The sequence below is a fragment of the Centroberyx gerrardi genome, chromosome 12 (genome assembly GCF_048128805.1).
Source record: "Centroberyx gerrardi isolate f3 chromosome 12, fCenGer3.hap1.cur.20231027, whole genome shotgun sequence".
Classification (NCBI taxonomy): Eukaryota; Metazoa; Chordata; class Actinopteri; order Beryciformes; family Berycidae; genus Centroberyx; species Centroberyx gerrardi.
In genome coordinates, this window is record NC_136008.1 from 11,867,201 (window position 1) to 11,881,611 (window position 14,411).

Sequence of the window (14,411 nt, forward strand, 5' to 3'; positions counted from 1 at the left end):
TTTCATCAAAACATTTTTTTAAATAAATAATAGAAATAATGTCACAGTTCGTACTGTAAAGTATTCCAAAATCTAAAATCTGCTTGACATTTTGCCATTTCCTTTCGTATAAATGGAACTAGTAAGTATATTAGAATATATGTTATTCTTTAATATTCTAATAATATTACTACTACTACTCGTGTGTGTGTGTGTGTGTGTGTGTGTGTGTGTGTGTGTGTGTGTGTGTGTGTGTGTGTGTGTGTGTGTGTGTCGGTAGTCCAAGGCTGACTTGTGTTATACAGTTTTTGTTGGCTCGTCATCAAAGGTGCCAATACTTGTGGAGATTACGGTTGTTAATTATTTTTATGTGATATATAAATGTGGATGCTGACTGCCCTGTATGCAATTCTGTCCATTAGGTGGCAGTGTTTCCGTTTCTATAGTTATGACCGTGGCGCGTCTGGTTTGCAGCTGCGCAAAAAGTAATTCGACTCTCAAACCCGGATGTAACCAACGCCTAACCTGTCTGGAGAAAAACGGTGAGTAGAGTTGTAAAAACAGTCGGAATTGATCAATTATACTTTAATACACATTTAGACACTTGTATTAGGATAGTCCGTTAACATTACAAACTTTGTACCGAAAGGCAACGCTCGTTCATTGGTATATCCGCGGAGTGTAAAAGTATCAACCTAGTTAGCCAACATGCTTACGTTAACTTAGCTAGTGGTAACATCAGTCTTGTCAATGAAGTTGTCATAAAATGTTACATATAGCTTTAGCTGGCTATGAAATTACTTGCTGGTCTTTTTCTGAATAGATTGAGTTTGTTAGTAATTGATGTAACTATTAGAGGGGTCAGAAAGACCATCCATTTTCTCACTTTATCAACCTTAACGTTAACGTTACTTCTCTCTATCTAACGTTAACCACCTAGTGAGAGCCACAGTTTCAGCTTTGGTGTCTGGTTGTAATCTGTCCATAATTTATTTCAAACGATCTCGGCAGAATTTACAAGGCTTAGTTGTGGGCCAGAAGTTTCGTCAGTTTTCATTCCTTACTTTATTTGATAATCTGTTTACTTAGCGGAAGTGTCGGCTAATATCCGCAGCTAAATCGCTTGGACTGTAGCTAGGCCGACGTCGCTTTTTCTTGACTTCAAATCTTTGGTATGTAGCCTATGCGGAAGTAAACTTTTTCCACTGTCATCAATATTAAGCTCACACATGTAATAACAAGCCTAGTAGTAATTATGTTGGGACGATTTTTCCTTATTCCTTCCAGTTTCCCAACGGCACTTCTCAATCCTAGTGAGAGATGTATCCTATATTGTCGGCAGTCACATACGAAATAGCTCTCACTGTTACTCTGTCACTGCTATTATTACCTGGCCTTGCTGTAGTGAATGTATCTCCATCTTGTCTCACTTGGTCTGCTGTATAGAGCCACAAGTAAAGTCTCAAAAATGTCCTTGTGGAGATAAAGTTCACAGTGTTGTGTATGTACTGTACTGAACGTACTTCCTCTCTGTCTGAGTGTCTGGCCTTCTGTCTGGTAGCTTTCCTGGCATGTCCCTGATGTTCGTCTGTCTGTTTATCCCTGTAGATGCAGACTATAAAATGTGTAGTGGTAGGGGACGGTGCGGTAGGAAAGACCTGCCTACTGATTTCCTACACAACCAACAAGTTCCCTTCAGAATATGTGCCTACGGTAAGTGGATTGCATAGAGGAGTCATGCCAATATGTATGTTGTTAATGGATTATTTACTTACTACAACCTACAACCTTCTTTTTTAATACTTTTTTTTTTTTTTTAGTTAATAGAAAATCTAATCAGACATAATCTCAGCTTTTTTTGTATTGTCACATTATATTTCTTTGTTTTTGTGTGTCCAAAGGTTTTCGATAATTATGCAGTGACTGTTATGATTGGTGGAGAGCCATATACACTTGGCCTTTTTGACACAGCAGGTAATGTGAATATCTTTTGAGACTCTTTGCCTGCTTTATTTCTGTCACTCTAAATCCAATAGAAAAACTAATCTTTCTGATTGGTCCTCTCAGGTCAGGAGGACTACGATAGGCTGCGTCCTCTCAGCTACCCGCAGACGGATGTATTCCTCGTATGTTTCTCTGTCGTCTCCCCCTCATCTTTTGAGAACGTCAGGGAGAAGGTCAGTAATTTAATGCCACTGCTTTTATTCTATATACACTGATTGAAGAACATGGCCTTGACATTTATGTTAAAAGAAAAGTTTCTCAAGCGTTTGCTCTCAGTATGTGTTTTACGCAGAAAGTGAAGGGTGAAAATATCTATTTGATCTTTCTTTTTTGTCTTTTTTTTTCCCAGTGGGTTCCTGAGATTTCTCACCATTGCCCACGCACACCCTTCCTATTAGTGGGCACTCAGGTGGACTTGCGGGATGACAGCAACACGGTTGAGAAGCTGGCCAAGAACAAGCAGCGCCCCCTGTCTTCGGAGAGTGGGGACAAGCTGGCTCGTGACCTCAGGGCTGTCAAATATGTGGAGTGCTCTGCCCTCACACAGGTGCGGGGTCGGGGTTCATGGCATTGTCAAAATGCATGCAGCAGAACATTTTAAAACAAGGAATGCTAACATGCTGTATTACATATTTCTTTCTCCCCTTCTCAACCAGAGAGGGCTGAAGAACGTGTTTGATGAGGCCATCCTGGCAGCCTTGGAACCTCCTGAGACCAAACCCAAGAAACGCTGCATCCTGCTATAGATGAAGAACAGGAGTGAGGGATGAAAAGCAGTAAGAAATAGGGTGGGGTGAATACAAAACATGAGACGGACCAATGGCCATCATAGAAAAGGACAAAACCATGGGGAAGGGAGATGAAATGGCATTGAGACTTACTCTAATACATGTACACTGATTGTGCCTTCTAAGTATATATTGAGAGAGGCTGAGAGGAGCAAAACAATGTCCCTCGTGCAGCGAATGCAGTAGGAGAAACATAAATTTCACTTCTCTCCTTTTCTTAAAGCTTTTAGAAATAGCAGTGTTTTCCCTGCCAATACTAGGTGGGGCGGGCCCCCCCTGCCTGTCACTATTGCCCCCCTCTTTAAGAAAGAAACATTTATATGGCTGCAGTCGGCCCCCTTTGTGTTTTGCTTGCTGTTTGCGGCCTATTGTGGCGTTTGAACCCAGTTTAAGGAAATACAAATGGGGAAACACATTAGTTACATTTAACATTAAGTTTCTTAGTGGACAGTGGTTAGTTACAGTTAGAGGGGCAACTTAATGTTAAGTGGTACTGTATTTGCTCTCTTTTCTGACCCTTTGGAATTGAATGAAGAAAGCACTAGATTTATTGTCACTCCAAACCGAGGTAGCTGTTGCTAACGGTTACTTTCTTCCAACTCCCAGTGAATTTTGGGAAGGCCAAGTGCATTGTCACCAATTTCTCTTCTGCAGGTGACTTTTTGAAATGAATTCATATGTTATTCTTTTTTTGTGTATATTGTATTAATTCTATGACTTTGTTATTTTGGGAAATTTTTAGCAGTTATTCATTTTTGAAACTTGAGTTTTTATTTTATCCAGATTTTTTTTTTTTTATTGCTAGACTACCAATTTTGAGTGATTGATAATATAACACATTAAGCTGTAATATTTTGAATAGATCTTCATCTTGATAGAAATTGAGATGATAACCTTTCCTAGTAAATTTCTGGGTGTTTGTAATCACAGAACGTTTGTAATAAAATGGTTTAACTGACATGAAAATATAGTGATCATTTTTGTATTTTTGAAGGGGGAAATTGAATGCACAGCAAACCACAAATAAGAGAAAAACTTTCTTTGCCCAGATTAACTTTGCAGCAAGGTGCCTCAGTCTGGAATATGAAGTGTGGCGATATCTCGGGCATGTCTGGTCAATAAGGAACTCAAGAAACACTTCTTTTGGTATTTTGGATAAACTACTATATTTAATGATGTTTCCTTGAACAGCCCTAAAAGCACTGCTTGTGCAGTAACATACATCACAAAAGATTCAGGGTGAGGGACAAAACACAAGACAGACACTGATGTAAGTCAAAGTTATTCTTGCTGTTTAAGGTGTCATTGATGGAGTCAGAAGTGAAGCAAGGACTCAATGCCAGATATACAAATAAATAAGCCAGAATAGAGGCAAAAGACATAAATACAGTAAATGTACAGACTTGCTAGCCTATGACACTGAACTCAAATCATAGACGCATGCATAAAACAAAAATAGCGCTGTAATGTTTCCCTGTTAGTTATGGTTAATTTCAGCTTTAAAAGCTTTGTCAGTTCAAAGTGAGATTAGCTGAGTGTGTGTTCATGCGTACATGAACACACACATGTCTGTGCCTGCCTGCCTGTCTGTCTCAGTATCATGAATTTGAGTGTAGTGTCAGTTAAGGAGAAGAAGTGGTGATTTCTGTATGTACATTCCTTACTGTTTACGCTTCGTCATTGGTCTCCGTTGTGCCCTAATTTTGCAGGATTAACAATAGGGCTCAGCGATAATTCAATATTATCGTTTGTCTCTCAGTGGGATCATATCGAGATGATATGGTGATTTTGGGATATCGGGACACAATTCTGCTGTCTAAATTGATGATAACAAGCAAATTTTATTGAAAAACTATGACAAAATGAGGTATGAAACATTTTAGTATTATTTGAAAATTTCACACCTAACTTTACCATTTGGTTCAGTGGGATGAACACTAATTTGATTATTTAATGTGATTTTGCATACATGAGCCATATGATATATATTGATATTGAAAAAAAAAATCCTTTATTATCGTGATATTGATTTCAACCATATCACACAGCCTTAAAAATAGAATACTAAAGCTTAGCTCTGGCCTCACTGCTCCAGTGTGAAAAACTGTCCATTGTGTTCCAGTGATTTATGTCTTGTGTGTAAGTGTGTCTGTCTGGTGGTTTGTTTGCTGTGGAGTGCAGGGTGTGTCTGGTCTTTTTCGGACCCCCTTACACTCTGCAGGTGTGGATAGTGACTGTGTTCTTGCACTGCTGGCAGCGGACTGAGCAGCACCAAGAAAACTTGCAGGAGCAGCGCTGCACCACCTCAGCCCGGCCCGCTCGGTACCCCGGCCCGCAACACACCAGCTCACAGCCGTCCGGTGCCAGTCGAGAGGTGCCTAGGGTATGTGGGAGAAATAGTTATTCTTTCAGAAGATAACTCAGTGTTTCCTCTGTAATTTTATGCAGCTATGATGTATGGGGGGATAATTTTAGCTTTGTCCATATCTGTCGTTATAAGTTATGTTTCAAGTTGACGTTATAGTGCTAAAAATGTGTTTAATCGTAGTAAAATAATTGCTTCTAAAACATTTGGACTACACTCATTATAGTTTTAGATAGTAAGACTAAATTACAATGCTAATTTTAATTTAACATTTTCTCTAGCAGTGATGGTAATTTCCTTGCTGTGGTGGCGCACCACTGCCAAATGAATACAGAGGAAACATTAACTACATCCTTTTCCTGTAGCAAATTATTTGGAACTGTTGGTTGATTTAATTGATTGATTGGTTGATCTGGATTGTTCTCACCCTGTGAGAGGGTCGTGCTGCAGTAGATGTGAATATAGCTCTCACCATTACACCGCCTGCCAGCAGTCCCAGGGATACCGTTGTCAGGGTCGAGACGACAGAAATCTGGGGAGGCAGCGAGGTACACCAGGTCTCTGGCAGCAGGGGGTTTGACCTGGGGGTCACGGGGCAGCAGGGCCGTCCTGGATCCTATACGAGTCAGGCGGACCTAGGGGGAGGGTGATGCGGTCAGAGGGGTCAGCTTTCAAGGCCTCAGCAGAGCTTATAGGGTTTCAGATCAGGTATCTCTGCATCGGTACAAAAAGCCCATGATTTCATTTATTATTTTTTTAAATTTTGTCCCCTATTGAGCTGGAGAAGAAGAGAAGAAACAAGGGAAAAGGTGTGTTCTCAGACCTCTGTGGCTCCGTCAAAACGTTCCTTGAGCACAGCGCCGACACGCCTGAATGGAGGCATGACCTTCCAGCAGGTCCTCAACTCACAGGAGCCAGAGACGCCATGACACTTACACTCCACCTGCATGTTATGAAGGATGGCCTGAGGGTGGAGGGATGGTGGATGGAAGAGGAGATGACAGGAGCAGATTCTCACTGAGTCTCACACACGTCAGAGTTGGAAATGACCAGTGATGACATCAGAGTGCGCTACTACCACCAACCTTCCGGCCAGCCTCGTTGTTATGGATATTCATGAGCGGTCGGCCTGTCGATAGCCCTTTGGCCCGTTCTGGTTCATCCACGAAAGTCTGGGAGAAGGCCACACCGTAGGACAGGTTGTCGCTGCACCCCGACCACTGGAAACCTGCGTCAAGAGAGAGAGACATACTGATTAAGGATGAATGATGAAGGATGAATGATGAAGGATGAATATAGCATTTTTCTGAGACTGAATCCAAGCTCACCCTCGGGGCTGACCCCCCTGACCTTCCTGTCACAGCCGCACCTCTCTAGCTCCCCCCGACTGCAGGCTCGAGTCACGGCCACTGCCACAGCTGCCGAGGACAAAGCATGCACAAAGGCCGCCTCACGAGTGCCTGATGTGAAAATGGAGCACATGGCGCGGACATTATATGATTCTGAAGTATATATCAAAACGATCAGTGACTCCATAGCAGTGAGTCCAGGTGTTTCTCTTTGACACCGTTTCCATGATCCTGATGGGCGTACCTTGGTTCATGACTCTGCCAAACACGTTGACCCCACGTGGGGTGGTGGAACAGTTCCAACGGCGATTCCTGAACTGGTGCTGGCACTGAGTTGGACAGTGACAAAACACAGTAGTGAGCAGCACACATTGATAATGATGATGATACTGATGAAATTAGTGGTGGTGAGGCTGATAATGATGACAGTAACAGTGATGGCGGTTGCAGGTCACGACCCTGACCCTTACCTCTTCTATGACCATCTCGGCTGCCTTGCGTACGGACTCCATGACCTCCCCCCGCGCCCTGCACACCCCCACCTGCCCCGGGGACAGCCCCCTCAGCCGCGCACAGGGGGCAGCACCGGACACGGGCCTGGAGCGAGGCAGCCTCGCCAGCGAGCTGGGACACAACGTTGGGGATTGGTATAGTGACTCACAGATTATTGAGCAGTGGAGAAAAAGGGAGGACACATAATTAAGTAGGGGGAGGGAGCGAAAGAGGAAGAAGGAGAAGGAAGAACAAGAAGGAGCATGTAGGAAAGAAAAGAAGGCAGAAAAAAAGGAGGAAGAGGTAACGATGGGGAGAGTTTTAGAGAGGAAGGAAACGAGGGAAAGACCAGCAGACAAAGAAGGCAGAGAAGGCACAGTGAAGGCAGAGAGAGAGAAAAAAGAGAAAAGGTCACCAAGAGAAAGACAAAGAAAGAAAGGGGAGCGACAGAAAGAGATTTAGAGACACGTCACTATCTTTTAAAAGTTATAGCATGACAAACAAACTCCCTCTTTCTCTTCCTCCCCTGCACGCCAGACTTACAGCCAGTTGGTTGCCATGGTGGGGTGGGTTGCCCATAGCAACAGCAGGAGGAGTGGTGCCGTGAGATTGACAGCGGAGACAGTTGGCATCAGACTGTCTGTCTGTCCGTCTCCGTGCGTCAGGCTGGGTCCTTGGACGGCACGCTGCCCGTCTCCACAGTTACTCTGCCTGGGCTGTCAGTCTGTCTGTAGGTCGTAGTGTTGGTCTATGTTTCTGGTCCAGAGCCTGGGGATGATCCCCACATATCTGTTGACAGGAAAAGTTAACACATAAGTGGCAAATACACGGTTGCAAAAGCTAATCATGCTCTTCTACCAACCATTTGTAACCATCTGGTTTGCAGTAGTTTCATGACTAATCTTTTAATCTCATACTTTGTATGTTGCTACAGATTTTAAAAGTTTCAAGTATGAGACCACAAAACAACTGAGCATTTACTGAAAGACTCCACACAGGTGAGTATTCAGAGTAAGCATAAGCCATCTGACTAACAAAGATGTTAATAATGTAAAAATGTATAATAACATAATAATAAAATAATAATACTAAGTCTTTTTTTCCTGTAATGCCCAACTGAGTCCTATTTCCAGGATGGGAGTAACATGGTTTCTTACCAGTTTGTGTCCTGTAATATCCAGTTATCCTTCTTCGTGAAATTGTGCTGATCAAACTGAAATTTAATCCAAATTCTCAGTAAACTTAATCAATAATGTTGTTTGCCAGTTTCCTCTTTTGTGCAAAAGCATGCTCAGATAACTCTCAGCAAACGTTATCCTTTAGAGACAAAAAATAAGTCCTCATATCCAATTTCTTTGAACAAATTAGTTTTAGTTAAAAAAAAACTGCCCAAAATATCAAAACTCAACATCCAGTAATGCTACTCAAAATCAATCTGATTTAGCAAAAAAAAAAAACAGCATTATGGCTCTGTGTTATCGGGTACTTGGTTCCTTCCCAGGAAAACAAATGTGTCCATTCCAGGTACAAACAGCAAGAAGGAGTGAGAAAAGTGAGATGGGAGTGATGGGTTATAAAGGAGGTAGAGAGTGAGGGTGGGAGTGAGAGAACAGGAGTGATGTAGGGTGACAGAGGAAAGGGGAGGAGGCATTGGGAAGGATAATAGTTGTGCTACAGTACATTAATATTGACACTGAGAAATCGTATTCCCTCCATTGTGTACGTTTAGCACGAGACCTAAAATGTGACCTGAGATGAGTCCAACAGGATTCTGATTATTCCAAATAAGTGTGTGTGTGTGTGTGTGTGTGTGTGTGTGTGTGTGTGTATGTGCTCCCAATCTTGTCCCAATCTATTCATGTGTGCATGTGTGTTTATGTGTGTGTATTAGAGTGCATCTGTTACCAAGAAGTTTTTAACACCTTCTGAGAAAATGTTCCCACTGCTTCTGCGGCCCCACAATACAGCACAGGAGTCACATGCTACAAACTGCAGCCTTATGTTTCTTTTATTGAAATGTTCAGCAGGAATATCGACCCACGAGACGCCACACACAAGTCTCGCATCAGAACTGTGACACAGCGTTTCCACTTCCACGTATATGTATATGCATGTGAGAAAGTGTCTTACCTAATGTTTAATTTTCCCAAACTTTGTTGCTCATTTTACGAGTTCCCCCCTCCCCTTCTCCATCTCCCCCGCATTTGCCCTCTCGTTCTCCCTTTCTCCCACTCCCTATATTGTCTTAGAAGAAGGGGTGACATTTAGACAAGGGGGAGAAAACACACTGCCGACAAATATTGGAACTGAGGCAAATAAATCACGAGATAGGAGGGAAGGAGGGAATAAGGAGAGGGTGGATGGATGTAGAAAGCGACACACGGTGTTAAAGTGGGGTTAGGAGAAAGCAGTAAAGGATAACGAGGCAGTTTCGGAGATATGCATTAGAGAAAAATATGTGGAATATTATTATGAGAGTGGACTTGATAGTTGAGAGGAGAACCTGAAATTCTCTAGATAATGTTTTATTAATTTATGCTAGTGGAGCATTGAGGGACACGGTAGACAGCACTTCACATAAACTGTTGTTTTTTTTTACTGCAAATCATTTGCCCTCTGTAATTATAAATATTCGACTGAAGTACATTGACTACAATTTATTTTTTTCCAATCCTCCCTCTCTTTGTCTCTCTGTTTGTATAGCTAGTGATGTAACATTACAGCGGATCTCTCACACTTCCAAGAATAGCATGTAAAACTGGAAGGAGCACACAGTCTGGCACTCTATGATTTTTAATTTTATCTCTAGTGAAAATATTGCAGGTTTTGTATCTCTTGAGGTTTTTGTGTCGTTTTGCAGGCTATTTCTTTGAACTGTAGGAGCTGTACAGGCGTAATCCCGGTCCTCCCAGAGACCAATAAGGTCAATATGGCTTTGTGCTGGCCTTGTCACACCTGATTGAACTTATTTACTGCTCTTAAGGGCTCATTTGTTGAATCAGATGAGTCAGTGTGGCACTGGAACCAAACATTTGCAGACTCTGTAGCGGTCCAGGTCCAGGGTTTGGTGGCCTGTCTACCTGAACCCTCTGACACCCGGTTCATGAGCAAATGGATAAATATTCACTGGTTACTACCCCCCCCCCCCCCCCCCCCCGCCCCCAACCCTCCACACACACACACACATGCAGAGAAACACACTCTCCCCACCTCTCTCTCACACATACACTTCCCCCCCGTCCATATCTGCAGAGACAGGTTTCTTCTAGGCCCCCTCTCTCCTTTTTTCGTCTTTCCCCATGTCGTATTCCTCCTTTGTGTCCCCTGTTTCTCCAAGTGACGTCTTCCGCTGTCTCCCACGGCAACGCCATGGTGATGAGCTGGCCACTGTCATGTCCGGCGCCTCTGTTATGCTCATCCCTTCATCCCTTCACCCCTCTCTCGTAAATAACTTCCCCTCGTTTTTATCTTTATCTTCCCCCCCCATTTGTGGCCATTTTATCATGCCAGGACGGCCCGGCGCTGATTGACTGTAGCCAGGTTGCAGAGCCTGAAGGGATGCTTGTTAAAGCCTGAGCATGGAGCCTGCCATATAGGAAGAGATGACTTGCATTCCCTCTGTTACAGTGGGAAGCTATAACAGACTTTGAGAGACTCAGTTGTGAGGTGGGGCAACTCTGAGCCGATCTTACTTTGTCTGCTAATGCTTACTATGGGATGGATGATTGACCTCATTCTGAAACAGTTGCCTCGGGTAACTATGAACTCCATGAGCACATTTCTCCCCAAGGTCATTATGGGATAGAAATGTGACCCCCCCACCCTTTGCTCTCTCCTTCATTTGCTGTGCTACTTCCCTTCTCTTCACTTCAGCAGGACCTGCTTTCTCAACCTGAGCGAGAGTGAAACAGTCATATCTGGCAGAAACATGACCACTCTGTGTGAGCACGCTCACACCGCTCAGGCATCTCTGCCAACAAAGAGCTGAATGCACTGCTGTGTATGAATGTGTGTGGAGCGTGTGCGTGAATATTATGGGATGGCGGCGGTGTTGTCAGGCAGGGAAGTGGGGGTGGCAGAGTGGGCGGTGAGCTGTGTGCACATGGGGGGAGGGGGGCACAGAGGGAATGGACGAGCCATGAATATTATGGAATAGGTGGGGGGGGGGGGGGGGGGGGGATTGCAGTGCGCGTGAGGTGGAAGGATAGCTGTGCATATGGGATAGAGAGAGCAGGAGGGGGTGTTAGTGACGGTGTTGCACGTGAGCGCATGTGTACGCGCATACATGCATGTGTAGGGGGGCATTCAACCGATAGTAACAGACAGCGGCCAGACATAGGCCTTTGTTGCTATGCGATCTGCATGTACAGTGAAGAATATTACGGAGTAGCCATTTTAGTATAGGGAAAGCAGTGGAAGGCCTTCAGGCTTGCATTTTGACTCTTTTCCTGCTGTAACCTTTCATCTACAAACACCCACTGTGGTTTTGCCTGTGGTGTTTGCAACATGCAGAAAATGCTGTCTCTGTTATCACTCTAAACCGTCAGCATTGTTACTATGGAGGTCTATAAACCAATCATTAATTCAGTTGATGCATAAAATACTGTGTTGATCAGATGAGGAATGCTGCATGGGCTTCAAACAGTGCTCATTGGAAATATAGGGAGTCCATATGTAGAGCAAAGAAGAAGAAAAAATCCAAGGCACTCTCCTCTGTATAAAGTTAAAAAGCCTTTATTATTCTTGGCTACTTCATGTCAAAATGTTAGAAAGGCTTTTCAACTTTGCACAGAGGAGAGTGCCTTGGATTTTTTACCCTCTGCATAAAATACCATATTCCCTTTTCATGGACCATAAATGCATCTCCAACCTTCAGCAAAGCAGTCAATATACTTGACCTGCAGAGGGAGTAAAGCGCAGGGCTATTGGCCAGAAAGTAATAGCTGGACAAATGTAAGTTATTGATTACCCTCCCTGTTTTACGGTGAAGAAATTGCAGTAAATGTAAGTAAACTATAGAGAGCAAGAGTGGGAAAATCTCATAACTCTAACCCTAACCTTAAGAGACCCATTCAAAATGCAGAAAACCAAAATGCATTATGTAGTTACAGTACAACAATTCATGGTTGTCAGTCTGAACATCAACCTGTCTTTCTAAATTCCTGATAGTTTACTTTTTTTTAAGTTTTTATCTGACAGCAGCCGAATTGTGTGTGTTTGTGTGTGTGTGTGTGTGTGCACAAGCGCAGATATGTGCGTGTACGCGTGGGTGGGAGAAGGGAACATGGTGCTCATACCATTTCCATCACATTATTGTACACGCCGGAATCAGATTCGGTGTGATATAGAAGTGTGATTGTGCGAGGGAGCGATGTGTGAGTTTCTCTCTCTCAGTATATGAAGTCAGTATGGCCAAATCCCCTCAACATGATGCAGCATGACTGGAATCACATGCTGCCTTCAAGTGCTCCTCGGAAGCTCTTGCTTTCAAGTTTGGAAGTTGTATTTAACTTGTTGCACATTCAAGTGCTTTAGTTTGTAAATAATAACAAGATTGACCCTGTAACAAAAGCAGTTTTTTTTTCTAGAAATCAAGCGGCATAAAACTACTGTGTGCTGCAGCGCCAGAATGAAGAGGAGAAACGTGCATCAGGCATGTAATTGATGTTTTATTTAATTTATTAGACAAAAGTTATCATGTACTTCACTTTTACACTCAGTTGCTGACATGACTTCCATGCTCTCTAACACGTCACTAACACCCCCTCCTGCTCTATGTAAATGTCACATCTTGGCAACTCGAGTATCACAGAAAAGTCCAGCTTTCCCAGTCGCATTTACCACTTTGTCGGGTCGTTCATGTGCAGCTCAGAACTTGAAGGCAGCAGCGGTGCATTGATTTTTGAATCCGTTTTTTGTCCATTCAAGGAGATTATCCTGATGAGACCAGCGTGCAACAGCATCAGACCGAGATGCTAAGAACACGACACTTCCTGTTTGTGTGCAGTACAAGTAATTTTGGGTCTGCTGAGTCTGGGCAAAGAGGGGGGTGAGGGGGTGAGGGGGGTGTTTCTGGGATGCTGGAATACACTGCTGGGCCTTCTCCAGGTGTCCTGGGCCTAATTCAACAAAACATTGGTGAAGGAAGGAGCCCACTTGATAAACCCAATGACTTGCCTATACTCACCCTGAAAACTAGAGTAGGTAGCTGGTGATTGTTTTTTAATTTTTTTATTTCTCCTTTATTTAACCAGGTGAGTCCCACTGAGATGTCCATCTCAGATAAGCAGATATTAAGCAGATATTACAATATAAAATACAATACAAAACCGCACAACAAGTTACACAGTATACATTCTTAAGTAGCTGCAAACTTCAGTTTTTAAGGACTGCAGTAGACTTTTAAAATCATCCAGAGGGATGAAGTGATCCAGATTTGCATCTTTCTGGAGCTGATCCCAGGACCATGGAACATAATAACTAAAAGCCATCTTCCCAAATTTCGTGGAAGGGTGAGGGACAGTGAAAAGTGGTGAATGTTGCTGCTGGTCTCATGGTGCTGTAGATTTATGACAGTACAGCCTTATGTTTTCTGTGGTAGTCATTTGTATGGTATTGACATTTGTAAACTCTGAACTGGGCCATTATATGAATGCTCCCCTTGGATTATGGTACAAGGGATAGTAACATCATATCCTGTGTATTGATAAATACACTTGTGCACCTGTTGGCCTGTGTTGTAGCTGAAGGGCTGACTATGGACAGTCCTAAATCACAGTCCTCTTGTTCAGAAAGCCAGATGTGGGACAAACTATCTATATTACTGCTGTGCTGACAGGAGGCCTAGGCCTACTTCAGGGCTACTGAACTGGGTTAGAAGCAGCATCAAAGAGTTTGAGTTCAGCAGACCAGTTGACCTGCAGTCACAGCGGTCCTGTCCTGCAGGCTGCAGGCTACCTGTGTGTGGATCCAGCAGCAACAAAGTGAAGGCTCTGTGACTTCTTGGTGTAGTCATGCTCATGCCAGGTGGACGCTCACTGAATATTATGGTCTGTCACCAGTGGACTTGAGTTTCCCTGGAGACCATGTGACTGGTATTTTTTTCTTTCTTGTCTTTTTAGGAGTTGTATATTATGGGATGTATGCTGCTGGAGTATTATGGTCTGTCAGAGAGGGCGGGGGAGGAGTGTCACCATGACAACGGGGTTGCTAAGGGGCTGGGACTAGTGGAAAGGGGAAGAGTGTGCATGCATGTCTAGTAGAAGTGTACGTGCGTGCGTGCGTGTGTGGTGGAGGGGGGTGGGGGCAGGCTGAGTATTATGGTCTGTCCGTTGCGAGGTAACTATGCAGAGTTCTGTGAGTGTGGGAGGGGGGGATTATTATGGGATGTCTGCCCCCTTTGTGTGTTTGTGAGGATGTTAGCTAAGCTCTGCC

At 43.6% G+C, this 14,411-nt stretch overlaps 2 protein-coding genes across 2 annotated transcripts; one reads left to right on the forward strand and one right to left on the reverse strand.

Annotated features, from left to right (window-relative positions):
- The first annotated feature begins 461 nt into the window (after positions 1 to 461).
- On the forward strand, positions 462 to 3,729 carry cdc42l (cell division cycle 42, like). The gene is made up of 6 exons (XM_071909384.1): positions 462 to 521; positions 1,588 to 1,692; positions 1,881 to 1,953; positions 2,047 to 2,156; positions 2,333 to 2,530; positions 2,640 to 3,729. The coding sequence occupies exons 2-6, from the start codon at positions 1,588 to 1,590 to the stop codon at positions 2,727 to 2,729; spliced, it is 576 nt and encodes a 191-aa protein (XP_071765485.1). The 5' UTR covers positions 462 to 521; the 3' UTR covers positions 2,730 to 3,729.
- Positions 3,730 to 4,979: 1,250 nt separating this feature from the next.
- On the reverse strand, positions 4,980 to 7,609 carry wnt4b (wingless-type MMTV integration site family, member 4b). Its single transcript, XM_071909485.2, has 8 exons — positions 7,521 to 7,609; positions 6,956 to 7,109; positions 6,730 to 6,814; positions 6,465 to 6,596; positions 6,222 to 6,364; positions 5,960 to 6,100; positions 5,609 to 5,771; positions 4,980 to 5,149 (listed from the first exon to the last, which is right to left on the reverse strand). The coding sequence occupies exons 1-8, from the start codon at positions 7,607 to 7,609 to the stop codon at positions 4,980 to 4,982; spliced, it is 1,077 nt and encodes a 358-aa protein (XP_071765586.1).
- Positions 7,610 to 14,411: the final 6,802 nt, after the last annotated feature.

Excerpts from the sequence above, each read along its gene's own strand:
- cdc42l (XM_071909384.1), top strand. The coding sequence starts at position 1,588 with ATGCAGACTATAAAATGTGTAGTGGTAGGGGACGGTGCGGTAGGAAAG. Across the intron at positions 1,693-1,880 it reads CTTCAGAATATGTGCCTACG|GTTTTCGATAATTATGCAGT; the intron begins GTAAGTGGATTG and ends GTGTGTCCAAAG. Across the intron at positions 2,157-2,332 it reads TTGAGAACGTCAGGGAGAAG|TGGGTTCCTGAGATTTCTCA; the intron begins GTCAGTAATTTA and ends TTTTTTTCCCAG.
- wnt4b (XM_071909485.2), bottom strand. The coding sequence starts at position 7,609 with ATGCCAACTGTCTCCGCTGTCAATCTCACGGCACCACTCCTCCTGCTG. Across the intron at positions 7,110-7,520 it reads ACCATGGCAACCAACTGGCT|CTCGCTGGCGAGGCTGCCTC; the intron begins GTAAGTCTGGCG and ends GTTGTGTCCCAG. Across the intron at positions 5,772-5,959 it reads GTTTTGACGGAGCCACAGAG|GTCCGCCTGACTCGTATAGG; the intron begins GTCTGAGAACAC and ends CCCTCCCCCTAG.